Here is a 15,528-nt window from a genome sequence, read left to right on the forward strand (position 1 = left end):
TCCCGCCCACGCCCCCCGCGCATGCGCACAGGTGGCGCGGCGGTCTCTGGGTGCGCGGCGGAGCCATCGGCGGCCGGAGAGGGAAGGCCTCAGCCATGTCGGGGTCGGCGGGATCCGGCGGGACGGCCGGCTCGGCGCGGAAGCGGCTGATGAAGGAGGAGGACATGACGAAGGTGGAGTTCGAGACGAGCGAGGAGGTGGACGTGACGCCCACCTTCGACACCATGGGCCTGCGGGAGGACCTGCTGCGCGGCATCTACGCCTACGGTGGGCGGCGGCGAGGGGGAGAGGAGAGGAGAGGGGAGGGGAGGGGAGACGGGACGGGACGGGGACCGGGACGGGAACGGGAACGGCGACGAGTCGTCGTCGGTGGCGGTGCCCGGATGTGGGGCGGCGCGCCTGCGCGTTTCTGGGGCTGCCCCGCCGCCCCTGACGGGAACAACGGTAACGGTACCGGCCGCATCCGCAGGTTTCGAGAAGCCCTCGGCCATCCAGCAGCGAGCCATCAAGCAGATCATCAAGGGGAGAGACGTGATCGCCCAGTAAGTGGGGCTGCTGGGGCTGCCGGGCCGGGGGGGGGGGGGGCTGTGTCCTGAGGGCGTTGCGGGCCCCGGAGGAGGCGGGGGTGTCGGTCACGGTCGTCGCCTTGAAGCTGGAAGGGAGCTCCGTCACCCGTGGTCGTGGGCCGCTGCGTGGCAGGGTCAGGGAAGTCACATCACGGGGTGAAATGGGCTAACTTGCACACAGACTGTGATCCTAGCAGTTGTTAATGTCAACTTTTATTAGGCTTAGGTATGTCAGTGTAATATTCAGCCAAGATATTGTGTGTTCTCAGTGAACAGGGCTCTGAGGCTCTTAGGAATATTTTCCAGCAAAGCCAGAGGCAACTGCAATCTCAGTCAAGGGAGAAAGTAAGCAGACAAAAATTTGTTATGTCTCTAAAGACAAAGAAGGATGTGCATCCCACTGGAAAAAAAATCCTTTCTAGGTTGCTAGTGGAAATTGCTAGCCTTCCAAATTGTTTTGGCTTACCTACCATTTACTTTAAAAGAAAAAAAAATATCTGGGACAAATTGCAGGAAATTAAAATGCTGGTCTGATAAGGAGTAAACATGCCAGAGCTGGAGACCCTGCAAAGGAGTGCTCTATCCCTGATATTGCAGTTCTCAAAGCTGCCTGTCTGCAGATCACACTGTGATTGTGACAAAACTTTGTCAGATACACTGTTGGCAATATTGACTCCTTTGCAATGAAGGAGTGACAAAGAGCAGAGAGATGGAATATCCTGAAATTGCCTATATTGTTTGTCCAGACATCCAGAGTGTTCACCAAACATCTGTTTCTCAGGTCACAGTCAGGAACAGGGAAGACAGCAACATTCTCCATCTCTGTTCTGCAGTGCCTGGATATACAGGTAATTTCATAGCACATGCTAAAAATGATTTTTAACTAAATTGGTAGAGTCTTGAATAAGCAAAGCTTTACATTGAAATCTTTTAATTACAGGCAGTGAACTTCAGACAGATTTCTGACTGAAGATTTCACCAGACTCTACTCTCTAACAATTTAACTGTTAAACCCACCCTGGCAAAATAAGTTCAGATAAAGTCTTGTAATTATAAAGTGGGCTTTAACAGCTGCCCTTTTTCACATATTAGAGGGCTAAATTAATCTCTCAGCAGGCAGAATTGTCCTCAAACAGCCCTAATGGCACGAGCAACCTGTCTGAACGGCTGGCATACATTGCACAGAATCAAACCTAGATTTTTGACTGACAGATGTTTGCTTTTGTTCTAGTCAGGGGTATTGTGTCCATCCAATTGTTTTTTTTAAGGATGACTTGAATCTGTAGATGCTGTTGAATAAAATGATGATTTTCTGCGGGCCAGTACCCTCTTAAAGCTTAGATTGTTATTCACCTGTCACTGCCTGGTGACATAAAAATAAATGTTGCGTGTTCTAAATGAAAAGGTCAGCTTTTGGCTTCATGTCTGCAAAAGTGCTCGTAATATTTTTCAAACATGACACTTTAAAACATTATCTTGGAATCCTTGTGCAACACAAGGTTTTTATCTGAACTGAACACACAAAATTGAAGTGCCTTAAATGTGTTTCTCTTCTTTTGCAAGGAAAGTACACACTTTTATAATTGTTTCCAGAAATTGGGTTGGAATGAAAAATGAGCTATCGAAGAACTGCTTATGTGTTGTCTTGTCAAAAGTAACAATTAAGAGGCTGTTACTGTGTAAATGTTCTGTGTGAGAGCAGCTTTCTAGGTGTACTGACCCTTGCAAACACTAGGTTTTAGCACAAAATTCTATGATTAATCCTTCCACTGTGACATTTCAGAGTACTGTTGCTTGGATATCTGCCCTGTGATAACTGCCATGTGATCACCTGTTTTAATCAGGTTCGCGAGACCCAGGCATTGATCTTGGCACCAACTCGGGAGCTGGCTGTACAGATTCAGAAGGTAGGAGCATTTAAACCACTGTCTGTAAAGCACTCACAAGGCCTGGGGCTGATTCTCAGGTGTTCCTCAGCAGAGCTTAAAGCACAGCTTCTGCTTTTTCTTTCTGTTTCTGAAAGGAATAAGAAATTCTGATAAAGGGCTGTTTTGCTTATCTGCACTGTATCTATCTGTTCTTGCTTACATGACCAGGCTGGTTAGCAGTCTAAGGTTTTACACAGTCCTAAGTGAATTTTTAGGGACAGCACTTTTAAAGCAGTTGTGATCCCTGGGGAACTGAGTTTCCAGTGTTTGAAAGCCTGCTGTCGAGGAGGTTTTGGTAACAGACATAAAAAAACCCTCTAACTGCTTGTGCTTACATCTCTAAAAAAAAAAAAAAAAAAAAAAAAACAAAAACAAACAACAAACCACCATATGGCTCTGCAGACCTGCATCTCTTCACAAATACAAACTTCATGAGAGCTCAGTTAATTAAGCCATTCCTTTGTACCAACACAGGGTCTTCTTGCTCTGGGAGACTACATGAATGTCCAGTGTCACGCCTGCATCGGAGGGACCAACGTGGGCGAAGATATCCGAAAACTGGATTATGGGCAGCATGTTGTTGCTGGCACTCCAGGCCGTGTGTTTGGTAAGGAGATGTGGGGGGCTACATCACCTCCGGCTTTGGACCTGAGTTGAGCCATGGGAAGCTCCTGCAACTTTTGTGCGCTTAGATTTGAAATAGCATGAAAATTATGTTTATTGTGACACCATTAATGTAACATTAATGTAAAGTATAACAAGGTAACAACTTACTGTAGTAATATTTGGAAAAGACTAGAGAGAAATCAGTGGAGATAGTATTTGGATTTTCTCTGTTTATGTTTTGCTTTTCATTGTTGGAAGTGTTTTCTTATATGGTGGCATGGGAACAAAGAGTATTTTTTTAAGGAGAAAATGTTACAATCCCAGGAAGAATCTTGGAGGAGGTGGGTCTACTTGAATGTCAAAGTTAGGTCCATATTTTCTGTGTACTGGCCATCGCTCTGTCTTTGTTAAATCAGGTGCCCTTGCAGCTGGTACTTTCTAGTTTCATGGCATGAAAATTTTTATATTTACTCCTCGTGGCAGTTACCACAGTGATAGTGTTAGTCTTCAAGCTCACATCTTCTGGATCTCTGAGAAACAGGCAGCACTTTTACGCAAGCACCTGTCAGTGGGAGAACATAGAGCTACTCCCCACAAGCAAAAAAAAAAAAAAAAAAAAAAAAGCGAGCTGCTGCCAAGCTGGGCTGGCACTAATAGCAAATACTTTTCTATCACAGTATTAAGGGATTACACAAAGCCGAGTGCTCTTTCAAACAGGATGTGGATTTGCCCAGTCTGTTGAGGTAGCATTTTGCGTTTCTCACATCCAGCTGTAGTTACTGTGGGAGACTGGGTCACCTGTCCTGTGCAGTTAGCAAATAGCACCCCACAGCTCAGACTCTCAGAGCTTCCCTGCAGTCAGTGCTCCCTTAGCCGGGCTGCAGAGACGTCCCCCTAGGTTGCAGAGTGCAGTGGACACGCTGTGGCCCTTGGATGTGCCTTCTTTCACCAAACACCAGTGTCTGTTGGCAACAGGGGAATTGCCAGTCCCTCCTCCACCGAAATGCCCTGACAGCAGCTGGGAGCAGTGTAGGCTCACTTGCTTTCAGAGCCTTTTCATCTTACAAAGTGAAATCTTACAGATATGATTCGTCGTCGAAGTTTAAGGACTCGTGCCATCAAAATGCTGGTTTTGGATGAAGCAGATGAAATGCTCAATAAAGGTAAAACATTTGTCTCCCTTTTACTTCCTTTTTCCTCACTTCTTTGAGATTCCAGGGTGTCCAAGCTGGCAGTCCTGCTGCTAAAAACAATTGGTTTTTGCCAAAGTTAGATGATTATAGTCATGTTATAGGCTGTAACAGGTTAAGCTGCTTAATATACCCTGTCTGATTTAGTTGTAGCATTCTTTTCAATAGTTATAAATTCTTGAGCACTGCCTTTCATACTTCACTGTGTACCATGGCCACATTGTAGTGGGTTTGGGAAAATGAGGAAGAGATGAGCTATGTGTGACACTGACTTTGAGTTAGATTCACTCATTAATGTTCATGTCATAGCATAGGCCAAATACTGGATTTCAGATCAAACTGTGAAAGAGCAGGATATTTGGGAGAAAAATGTGCTAACTGTTCTGTGCTACTTGATTTGCTTTTCAGGTTTTAAGGAGCAGATTTATGATGTGTACAGATACTTGCCTCCAGCTACACAGGTGGTTCTGATCAGCGCCACTTTGCCTCATGAAATCCTGGAGATGACCAACAAATTCATGACAGACCCCATTCGCATCTTGGTGAAACGGTGAGTGAGTTTCCTTGGAAAGAACAGGAGCTCTTTGAGTTGGTCCAGCCCTGGGCAGTTCACAGTATTAACCAATTTAAACACACAGAGTCTCTCTCACGTTCCTTCTCACCATTGCAGTTTGCCTAGGTGTTTGCAGACATCCTCGTGTCCCATTTTCTAGCAGAGGCTGACTTGTCTCTCTGACTTTTTCCTTGTCCAGTTCTGTTCACTGCTGCTCAGCCTGACTGCCCCCTGCTCTGCCCCCTCATCCTCCCCACGTATAGCAGTCTCTTCTCCTGGAAATCCATCTTCCACACCTACCCAATTCCTGTGCTCCTCCAGAGGATTGTTGTAGGTCTCCTCCATTAATTTGCTGTTACATAGCAAGCCAGAAAAGCCTTTAGCTGACTGATGCTGAATGCCCTTGGAGGTGCAGCTTATGTCCAGTGATGTCACAGGTCCTCATGCACTGGAACTCAGCAGGAGTCAGGAGGAGTAAGTGTAGGCAGCCTGACAGCAGGAGCCTCCCTCTTGCCTGATTTCTTACACTGCCCCATTTTCCTTTCTTGAGTCTCTCTTGTCAAGAAGCTTGAATGTAAAAACGATGAGAACAGAAATGTTTCCCTTTGAAGATGGCTACCTAGTGCAGAGGGGGTGCCCCAGTTCTAGTCTCTGTTGCATGGGTCACGTTCGAGGCCCTTCCTAGAGCAAAATTCTCCAGGGACTTTCTAGAACAACTTGGACTTGCGCATAGACCCAGCAACCCACAGCACACAGGGCAGCAGTGTGATCTCCGCTGAAGCACACCCAGCCCTTCTAACTGCATTGTATACGTTTACCTGTTTGTAGTGTGGTATCGCTGTTGTTCTTCCCTACAGTGATGAGCTGACCCTTGAAGGAATCAAGCAGTTTTTCGTGGCTGTGGAGAGGGAAGAATGGAAGTTTGACACCTTGTGCGATCTCTATGACACGCTCACAATCACCCAGGCTGTCATCTTCTGTAACACCAAGAGAAAGGTACAGCAGCCGTCAGATGGGCATGGTACTTTCTGAGGGTGGCTCAGAGGAGAATGCTGGGACAAATCCAGTTAAAAAGTCTGGCTGTTTCCCCGTTTGGGAATAGTTTAGTAAGAACAGAGGTTAAACATTTGTCTTTGGGATGTGCCTAGCTTAAACAACTGGTTATAGGCAGACCCGATAGACTTGGCAGGAATTGCCTTTTTAGAGAAGTAGAGCTGATTAGGTAAGAATGTGCTTCTTACTCTAATTGCTTATAATCCCTGAAACAAAACCACATGTTCTGAATGAATGCCCTTAACTCCTTTCCTTTCAGGGCTCGTGGAGCCCTGTGTTATACAGCTGATGCCTTGTAAGGATTATTTACTTTTTTTAGCTCCAGAATGCTTGTTAAAGTGTCTCTCAGCCCTTACCAGCATGTGCCTCTGCAAACATTCTCTAAGCACTAGTGCATTTGGCTGTCCTGAGCAAAGAACTAACCCAGGCTGCTTGGCTGTATGCACAGGTAGACTGGCTCACAGAGAAGATGAGAGAAGCCAACTTCACAGTTTCATCCATGCATGGGGACATGCCACAAAAGGAGAGAGAGTCCATCATGAAAGAGTTCAGATCTGGCGCAAGGTAAGTGCCTTAAATGGTGTTGCTTTCAGCATTACTACCTCAAGGCAGGATTTCTTCTAGCGTCTGAAGGGAACAGACCTCAGAAACTCCCATACCTCTCCTCTCTGAAGGCCTTGTTAGGCTCAAATTAGGAAGAGCTCTGATTCCCATCTATCCCCCTGCAGTGTCACAGGGTTGGCAGATTGCCACTTTGCAAGGAGGGATGCTCAGACTTCTAGGCATAGTATTAGACTGTTTTATTTTGCTGAAGGGGTTGGGAGTTGATGCATTTAAAGTAAGTCAAGAAAAATACCTGGGCTCTGTCCTCTGTATTTTAAACTCTTAGAAGCATCATATTTTTTCTGAAAGATGAAAGCTGTCTTAGTACTACCTGTCTTCACTGAAGTTTGGTGATGCTGCATGGGACAGCTTTCCTTGCAGCAAAAGTGTGGATGCTGCCAGTGTGCTGTGGGCAGGGAGGAGCACAGAATAGCAGGGGATGCCCTGTGCTGGGGACTACACCTTCTCAGCTCTCACACCCACCTCAGCCAGGTGGAATAGCCGTAACTGTCCCCTTCTCTTTGCAGCCGAGTCCTTATTTCAACAGATGTTTGGGCTAGAGGTCTGGATGTGCCTCAGGTGTCCCTGATCATTAACTACGACTTACCCAACAACAGAGAACTCTACATACACAGGTAAGATCAGCCTTTGCATGGGGGGTGTGACTGGATTACCCTTCCCCAAGGTGGCTCCATTCTCTCCTTCCTTCTGCCTCCACAGAATTGGCCGGTCAGGCAGATACGGCCGAAAAGGTGTAGCAATCAACTTTGTGAAGAATGATGACATCCGCATCCTGCGAGACATCGAGCAGTACTATTCCACCCAGATAGATGAGATGCCCATGAACGGTGAGTGCAGGCCAGCCCCAGTGAGGCTGCTACCATCCTCCAGTTGGGAACTGGTGTGCTGCACCTGAAAGAGAAATGCCAGATGTTTTGTTTTGCCACATGCCTCATTCCCAAGGCCAACTTATCTTTTCTTCCCCTGGGGAAGAACCTGGGAGCAGCAGTAGGTGTGCTGTACCGCGGCACTGTGGCTCTTAGCACACTCAGTCCATACTTACCTTCTCTCATTTTCTCTCTTTTCAGTTGCTGATCTTATCTGAAGGTCTGTGTTTACCAGAGAGTTGTACTCATACTGTTTGGTAGCCTCCATAATTCTGTTTTGGACCCACATCCTTTTATCATATTGCTGGTCATATGTTCTTGAGTTGAGCTGCACTTGGGAACTTGTGTAAATAATGTCTTTTCTCCCACCCATGTTTTTCAATAAAAAAAAAAGGAAGTTTTACCATAACCTGTGCTTAATTACTTTAACCCAAGATAGTAACAGGCAAGAAGTTTTGAGATACTGCCATACTTGGCTAGCACAACCAAAAAAACATTGGACACTCAGCATATCTAGGTTCATAAAACACAGGGCTTCCTGTTCTCCACCCTTCCATTATCACTGTGCCATGCTACCTGATGTACTTTTTAGTTCCCTTAACTTGACTCTAAGGATCAGCCATCTACAGGAAAAATCTGTGGCCTGGCCCTAGCCTGCTCTAAGAAAATTGAGTTACAAGATAGCCAGAAAAGAAATTTCCTGTTGTTTATGCCTTTCTGGAGCCAGCAATCACATCACTTGTTGCTCCAGATGAGTATTTCCCCTCCCAGGGACTTGAGCAGGCACTTGGAAGGGTGAGTGGCTCTTTATATTTCTCCAGCTGGCATCAAGTTATTCTCATCAGCATTTCCTGCAGTAACAGAAAGAGCAAGTATTTTTTATCTTATTGCCTTTGCCCCTTTCTGATGCTGTAGCTTGTTACATCTTCGCAGTCATCTCCCTTCATCTGTCTCCCCACAGCACTATGCTGTACTTTGCCAGCTGTAGCACCTTCCCTGTAACTTTTCTACTGAGCTCTGCTGTATCCTTACTGAGGCACGAGTTGGTCAGAGCTATGTTGCTGGTGGGGGGTAAGATACCATGTTTTACCATATGCTTTTTCTGTTAAATTGGTTTCTGCTTGCTCAGGGAGGATGGGGAAGCAAGGCCTTAGGATGGCACCAGTTTGCACAGAACTGGAACAGCACCTGGAGCTCCTTTCCTGAGTCAGTCATGGAATAGCCCTGGGTAGAGTGAGTGTCTTATCCCCTTTATGCCCCCATGTATTGCACTAGTGAAGTTCTTCTGTTCCCTTGTACCTGCTCTGTGCATGATCCCGATGTTCTTAACAGTACATAGGCAAGAGTTGAGAAGTGCTAACCTTATTTACTAAGGATGCTAATTGTAAGGGGTTGCCCAATAGAAGTGAGGCTGCTACCGCTTCATGCCCCCACATGCAGCCAGCAGCAAGGCTGAACCAGCCTCCCCAGTGGGCACACGCCACCTGTACAGGTCAAATGGCACCACTGCCCTCATCCTGTCCCTCTCCAGCTGATCAGGATGAAGGTCTGCTAGCAGGAAATAAACACACACCCACAAGCTGTGGCTCCCTCCAGTAACTGGGCAAGGAGGCTCAGTTCATCCAGTTGCTGGCCTCTGGTCTGCTCCAGTAGCTGGCACATGGACATGGCCCACAGCTGACTCCAGGTGCCAGTTCAGCCTACCCTTGCACGCGCCCAGGGTGGGTGCCCTTGGTAACTGGCCTGCAACTGGCCCTTGGAGCCTCTTCTGCATCTCATTGCTTCCCACAGAGGGAGGCACACGTGTGCACACACACACCCCCGCTACCAAACTGGTCTCGGCTGAGCCCCAGACCCTCCAGCAGTTAGCCTGGACCTCCTGGCCCCTCCAGTTGCCTCCTGCAGAAACACACATACCCAGCCCATACTTAGGGCTGCTTCAACACCCAGCTTGCAAGCCAAGTCTGGCTTGATACTCATACACCGAGACTCACTCACAGCTGCTAGCGCTTGCTTTCCACTTGCTCCAGTCTGCCAGTGCTCTGAACATACAGCCCGTGACCCAAGGTCCCATGCCAGTTGCTGGTGCTTGGACACACCTGCACATAGAATGGAGTCCCTCCTGCTCCCAGGAAGGGGCTGAGAAACGGAGTTAATGGAGAAAATGGCCCAGACAATAACACTCACCACCAACCTGTTACCACATGACCAGCCCCTTTTAAGCCCCTAATCATTTGTTTCCCACACTAGCTCCTCCCAAAAATCACCTTGGCCCCTCCCTTTTCCTACCTTTGATCCCTCCCTCCCACAAAGTTGGAGGGTTTTTCCATTAATTCTGCACCTTCTTGGCACAGCGTTCAGGAACTCTTCCCCCTACGCACCCTGTTTCAGTCCTCTACCAGAAGGACAGAGCCTGGATAAAGCCTTCCAGCTTCACTGTCCCCATCCTGGATAGCGTTCCACTCTCACAGTCACTGCAGGGCATGGCACAGCCTCAGATCCGACTTCTACCTTCCCGGAGAACGCAAGAAGCAAAGGCAAGCATGGCCCTCTTAAGACCCCTACATGACTCTAGTCTTTTGACTAACAAAAAGATTCATCACCAAAGCATTAGATTGTTTAAATAACAGTATTTAATCTGTACAGTTTGAGAGAAGATATCATAAAATGCAACATTCCTACCTCATCTTCAGCATCATTCACCTGGAGCTGAGCCCTCCTCTCCAGAGGGCAGGTAACCACCACTCCCCGGCAGTTCTTTATGGTACAAAAGTCACAGTGCAATTGCTTTAGTCCTAGACAGGTGATTTCCCTCACTCGAAGAGAGGGGAGACTGATGAAGCTCAAATGTTGATGGAAATTGTTACCATTTAGGAATGAAAAAAAACCCAGCTATTGCACACAGTCATTTCCAGCTGAAACTACAGCAGTTAATTATTTAGCTGCCTTTACACTCCACACATCTGAAAATGCCTTAGTTGATACTGATTTAGTCAAGAGTGAAAACAGAGCTGGTACCAAGATTTCAGAATGATACAGTTGTTGGAGGGCAGAAGCTGACAAGCAACTCCACAAGTCAAGAAGCGTGCTTTAGAATACCAGAGTTTTCATATACAGGGAGGGGATATGAGCTAGACAGATGTCATCTTTCAGAGACAAGCATGAGAGGAACATCAGCTTCAACAGAAAGCTATGAAGTACAATAGACAATTTGTTCATATAATTGTCAGGATAAGTATTTGACATAGTTTATGTAGTAGAATACATACTCGAAGATCTTCTAAAAATAAGCACGAATTTCATTTCATATATACACAACTGATTTTAATCATGTACTGAAAATAAATTACAGGAAATAACTTTAAAATGCAACAGAAGACGAGTTTCACAACAAACATTCCCACTGATTTTCCCAAGGGGGTGAGAGATTGCAGTGCTCAAGGCAGGTAAATATCACAAATATATCAAAAAACTTCAAATTATTGATGCATTCACACATTTACATGAGCCACAAACATTCCTTTACAGGGACTGCACTTAGCTACCACAGAACCAGGTTTTGCCATAAACTACAAAACTTTGATACAAAATTGTATTTATATATTTATATTTCATATACATGCCCTATCTGTGATTTCTTAAAAAATAAAAACTAAACACACTGTACAGACAATCCTAACTCGTTGCTTGGTAGCTGTAGGCAACATTTTTGGATGGAATTTCTCCCCCAGTAGAATTAATGGCAATATTATATACATGAAGGCTAAACTGCAGAAAAAGACAGCTCAGTTCTGATATGCACCTCCCTCGGGACCAGGTCTGCAAGTTCAAGGCAAGACACCATATGCTCTGACCCACTGCCTCCCCTACAAGTCAGTTCTGCCATCGGCGGCGTGCGGAACCAATACATGCATTTGTGTAACACTGGTATAAAAGGCAATAAAGCAAGATACATATTATAATGTAGTGGCTCTAATGGCTTCACCGACTTGATACACTCCAGCCACAGAAACACTCCTTACAGGTGGCATGGGGATGGTGTGGAGGTGGGTACATTTGGTGAGAGCACACCTTATGTGGGTCTGATCATTGTACTTCCCTGAAATTACCTCCTGCAGAGGACAGATTCCCACTGTAAGCCAGAGACTGCATCAACTCAAACACTGGGGGGAAGATCCCAACCCCCCCACCCCCAAATGCACACATACACTGTTCACCAGGACTATACGTAAAACAGACACCCGCCCTCCCACCCCCAGCCGTCTCCATGGCACCAGTTTGTCTTAGAAGCAGAGCACTGACAAACCTACTCTTCCCAGGTGATGGCAGCAATCTGTGAAGCCAGTCACACTAAACTACTTCTACAGTTGATTGTAAACTTTGGTTTATTTTTATATTTATTTTTTTTTATTATTGAGTTCTCATGGTACAGCAAGCATGTCTAGGATGAGAGGGCAGAGTTGAAGAGGAGAAGAACTGTCAGTCTGTCTTTAGTCTGGCATGGTGAGACACCTGCTCGGTCAGGCCTGCTTTGATAGAGTTTTTTACAGACTGCCTCATATGATCCTCCATCAAATTATCACTCATGGGCTTCAACACCTGTGGAATGAGAAATGTGCAAAAGAAACAAAAAAAAAAATGAGGTAACCAAGGAAAAGAAAACATAAAAGCATACAAAGAGATGAGACTTGAAATAATGAAAAAACTTAGAATGCTGAAGTCTGACACAAACTGGCATGAACTGAAAGAGAAATGAGTTTTGCTGCTACAGTAATGAGGTTAAATCAGTCACATGCTATGGACACAAGTGAGATCCCTCCTATACAGCAGTATTTCACTGAATTCAAACCACTTTACAGTTCCTAGAAGATGGATGTGCAATTCCATACCCTATATGCAGCATCAGTCTGGTATGGTTACAGCATTTATGCAGACCGGCCCAGACGGTCCAGCTTATTGTCCTATATGTGTAAGTGTGAACACTTCAGATACAGAAAGAAAGTTAAAAATACTGGCTAGTTTTTCTTCTTGTTATTGTTGGATGAGAGTCGCTGTCGCGGCACTGATGTAAGAGCACGGCGAATCGTTCGGCGTCTAAGGACTTCAAAGAGTTTGGAAAACACCTAAAACACGAATTGAGCTGTTAGGAAAAGTGGCTCTTAAAAGGCAGCAGAAAAAGTCAATGAAGTTCAGAAAAAGAAACTGATTGCCAGTAACTTCTCACCTTCCTGGGATTCCTCTGAAGCAAGGAGGGAAAAGAAAGGCAGAGATTCAGAAAAATCAGTCGTCACAAGAACATGGTATATAATCAGAGTGACTCAGACAGGACCTGGACATGCTTTGCATATTATTGGTGATGTGCAACTGTAATGCCACCACCAGCAAGCAGTTTTGGAGACCCTCTTCCTCTAGCCCACAAAAGGGAAGCTCCTGCTAGCATAAGCTAAGTTCTCCCCCTTCCAGGGTGGGTAAGTCAGCAGTCATCAAGCCTTATGTGCTCTAAGTATCTGACAGCAGCAGCTGCACTCAGTGAGAACCACGCATAGAACTGACACCTTCCACTTTTCTTGCAGTGCTCCTCAGCCCCAAGCTCCAAAGCAAGAAGCTATGGTGGTACAGCAAGAGCCTCAATTTTAATCACTAGTTAGGGGTGTAACTCAAAATTTAGTACCTTGATGCTCAATTCCCTCCTACTATTAGAAATCCACTTTTTCCACTCCAGTGGAACTCATAACCTTACCCGGTTGCTCAGACAGGTCTAGCGTACCACTGCCTACGATGAGCCTTGAACAGAGTCATTTTTCAGATGTAGAAGACAGCCTCTGCATAGAAGGCTCCAGTTATTTGCTTGTACCTTGTAGGACCCATTTTAATGTCATCCTAGGTAAGTTCAGTGAGCCCTTTATTTCTAGTAACAGCAGCACCAAAGCATTTCCCTTCTGTTGACACCAGACATAGCTACTCACAATGCTCCAAACACTACTTGTAAGAGTTGGTCAGGAATTCTCTACATTGGTTTTACTAGCACAGCTGTGTCAACTGGATTCAGGCAGCAAAATCTCTGTACAGGTTTTCTCCTCCAGCTTTGGTACTCTTACACTCATGTTGTCTTTCCTTTCAGGAATTTGTCTGTCTGTCAAGTGTTTCTTGCAACAGCAGTTGCACCAACTGAAGTTGTCACAGACAACACAAGTCTTCCTGAAGGAAGAAACTTGCTGCACATCCTCTTGTAGCATTTGCTGCAAGTCAGTCTGGTTGCTGCAAGTCACCACCCAGTTCTCTGTGAGGTCTAATTAGCCCTCCAGTGTCACACCATCAGGTGAGGTGAGAGAGGGCAGCAGTGTTTCACCTTCCCCATTTCTTGCGCCACCTGAGATATTTTATCCACCACCTCCATAGGGCAAGTTTATCACTTTAAACATACCTTTAAAAGCAGAATTCCTTGCTCTGAAAAAGTAACAGGATTTTTGAAGAGTCCCTCCACTCTTTACTCTCCAAGCTGCTTTAAGTAACACTTTTTTGCTAATATCCTAAGCTTGTTTAACATTCTCTGTGTGTGGCATCTCTTACTAAAGAGAGCAGTCACACTTCTGAGCCAATTTTTCCCTTTGGCAGCACAAGCATTCTCCATTAGGTCTAGAACCAGCTTTTCACTTGCAGCACTGAACAGAAACCGTTTGATATGTCTGCTCAAGAAAGAAAGATTTTTGCATTAAAAACGGATACCAACCTGTTCCCATATAGCTTCAGCAATCTGATCAATGGCTGTTCCAACTTCTCTGAATTCCCCAGAGTACTTAACGTATGCCCAAGTACAAAACGATATAAGAGCCATCCCCAGCACGAGATTACACAGGGTAGCTATGGAGTTCATACCAAGGAACCCAGTCAGTCCTGAGGTTATATACATGGCAAACATGACTGCAAATAGAGTGGCAGGGGTACGAGCAGCATAAAAGATGTTTTTGCCATCGTTGTGCTTCACAAAGTTTGCATAGATCTCGTCGATTTCCACTTCAAGCTGTTCCTGGTAGCGCCGACAGAACTCCTCCCCTCCCATCTTCTTCACTGAGCGGAACTGCCTGACAGCTGACTCTCTGAAATCCTGGTGCTTCCGCTCAAGGTCCGACGGGGCAATGTAAGGCTTATCTCCCCCACAAACCTGTTAGAGCAATCAGAGATGAGGTCATCACACCGAGTATCTTCCGCTGTACAGAAAGAAAACCTGCTCCTCACTGTCCTCCCTCTCAAGCCAGCATCAGACTACCTCCTGCAGCTTTCTTGGCTCTGTAAGCTCTAGAGTCCTGTCTCAGTGAAGCAGCTAAAGGTACTTTGCATCATGGCACAGCAAAAGCCTTATCTCTCTGATCATGTACAGAGCTATAGTACACGACCGAACTCATACTTTCAACTGATTCCTTTGGGCAAGCCCAGAAGGACAAGACATCAGCCACATGCACATTCCTGTTATGAAAAGGTGAAATAAAGGAACACCAGGAAGCAGAGAAAGCTTCGCTTGAGGAAGGTTAAGGACAACTCTGAAGGCCACAAGCCCTCCCCTCAGCTTTTTACTCCTGGTCACCCATCTCAGTGAGAGGGTTAGTGCAGAATTTGGAGAAACAGGGTAAATTTTGCCCACTCAGCAAGTTTATTCCTGTTTGTTGCTGCCACTAGCAGGCTCCATGGAACTTACCAGGTGATATGAATTACCAAGAACTAGCTGCTGACATCTGTAGCCTGCTCTTCCCTAGACTGTCCTCTAGGCTTGATTCTGATCAACTTGTGAGAGTACATTTCTGCTGAAGGAACGAGACCATGGGCTCAAATGGATACCCATGATGTGGACACCACCATCTTCCTCTTCCTGAACCAGCACGTGTATGAAAATGGTTAAGACTCCAAGGACCTCTACTCTGTAAGACTGATTTCTGACCTCTTGAGGACTATGATTAGAGATAACCTAGACCATCAGAGACATACATATGGCAGATCAGCTCCAACTCCTCCAGACCCTCACAGTCAGACTATGTCTAAAAACTGAAGATTCTTTCCATGTGATGTCAAACAACAGCCTTCCCTCTCCTGCCTCAAGGTAGTCTTATCACAGTGCTTGTCATCTCATGTCTTGAGAGCAGCAACAAC

The 15,528-nt window shown here is 45.8% G+C and overlaps 2 protein-coding genes across 4 annotated transcripts in view; one reads left to right on the forward strand and one right to left on the reverse strand.

Annotated features, from left to right (window-relative positions):
• Positions 1-16: 16 nt before the first annotated feature.
• EIF4A3 (eukaryotic translation initiation factor 4A3) lies at positions 17-7,795 on the forward strand. The gene is made up of 12 exons (XM_069805244.1): positions 17-267; positions 470-542; positions 1,348-1,414; positions 2,411-2,473; positions 2,969-3,101; positions 4,183-4,263; positions 4,699-4,840; positions 5,701-5,839; positions 6,345-6,460; positions 7,027-7,134; positions 7,220-7,347; positions 7,588-7,795. Exons 1-12 carry the CDS (start codon positions 96-98, stop codon positions 7,602-7,604), a joined length of 1,239 nt encoding a protein of 412 aa, XP_069661345.1. The 5' UTR covers positions 17-95; the 3' UTR covers positions 7,605-7,795.
• A 2,201-nt stretch (positions 7,796-9,996) lies between these two features.
• The window catches only part of ATL2 (atlastin GTPase 2), a 43,966-nt gene continuing 38,434 nt past the window's right edge, over positions 9,997-15,528 (reverse strand). The window contains exons 13-15 of one of the 3 annotated variants that reach the window (XM_069805246.1): positions 14,117-14,548; positions 12,611-12,625; positions 9,997-12,509 (exon numbers count right to left, since the gene is read on the reverse strand). In XM_069805246.1, the coding sequence (XP_069661347.1) occupies positions 12,402-12,509; positions 12,611-12,625; positions 14,117-14,548 (555 nt within the window). In that variant the 3' untranslated portion in view covers positions 9,997-12,401. The remainder of the gene's footprint in view (positions 12,510-12,610; positions 12,626-14,116; positions 14,549-15,528) is intronic. The other 2 variants (XM_069805245.1, XM_069805247.1) reach the window with 2 other exon arrangements.

Source organism: Haliaeetus albicilla, chromosome 17 (genome assembly GCF_947461875.1).
Source record: "Haliaeetus albicilla chromosome 17, bHalAlb1.1, whole genome shotgun sequence".
NCBI classification, from domain to species: domain Eukaryota; kingdom Metazoa; phylum Chordata; class Aves; order Accipitriformes; family Accipitridae; genus Haliaeetus; species Haliaeetus albicilla.

What these genes read in the sequence shown, in the direction of transcription:
- EIF4A3 (XM_069805244.1), top strand. Translation starts at nt 96, where the DNA reads ATGTCGGGGTCGGCGGGATCCGGCGGGACGGCCGGCTCGGCGCGGAAG. An exon ending in ATTCGCATCTTGGTGAAACG is followed by an intron (nt 4,841 to 5,700) that starts GTGAGTGAGTTT and finishes TCTTCCCTACAG; the next exon opens with TGATGAGCTGACCCTTGAAG. An exon ending in TCTGTAACACCAAGAGAAAG is followed by an intron (nt 5,840 to 6,344) that starts GTACAGCAGCCG and finishes CTGTATGCACAG; the next exon opens with GTAGACTGGCTCACAGAGAA.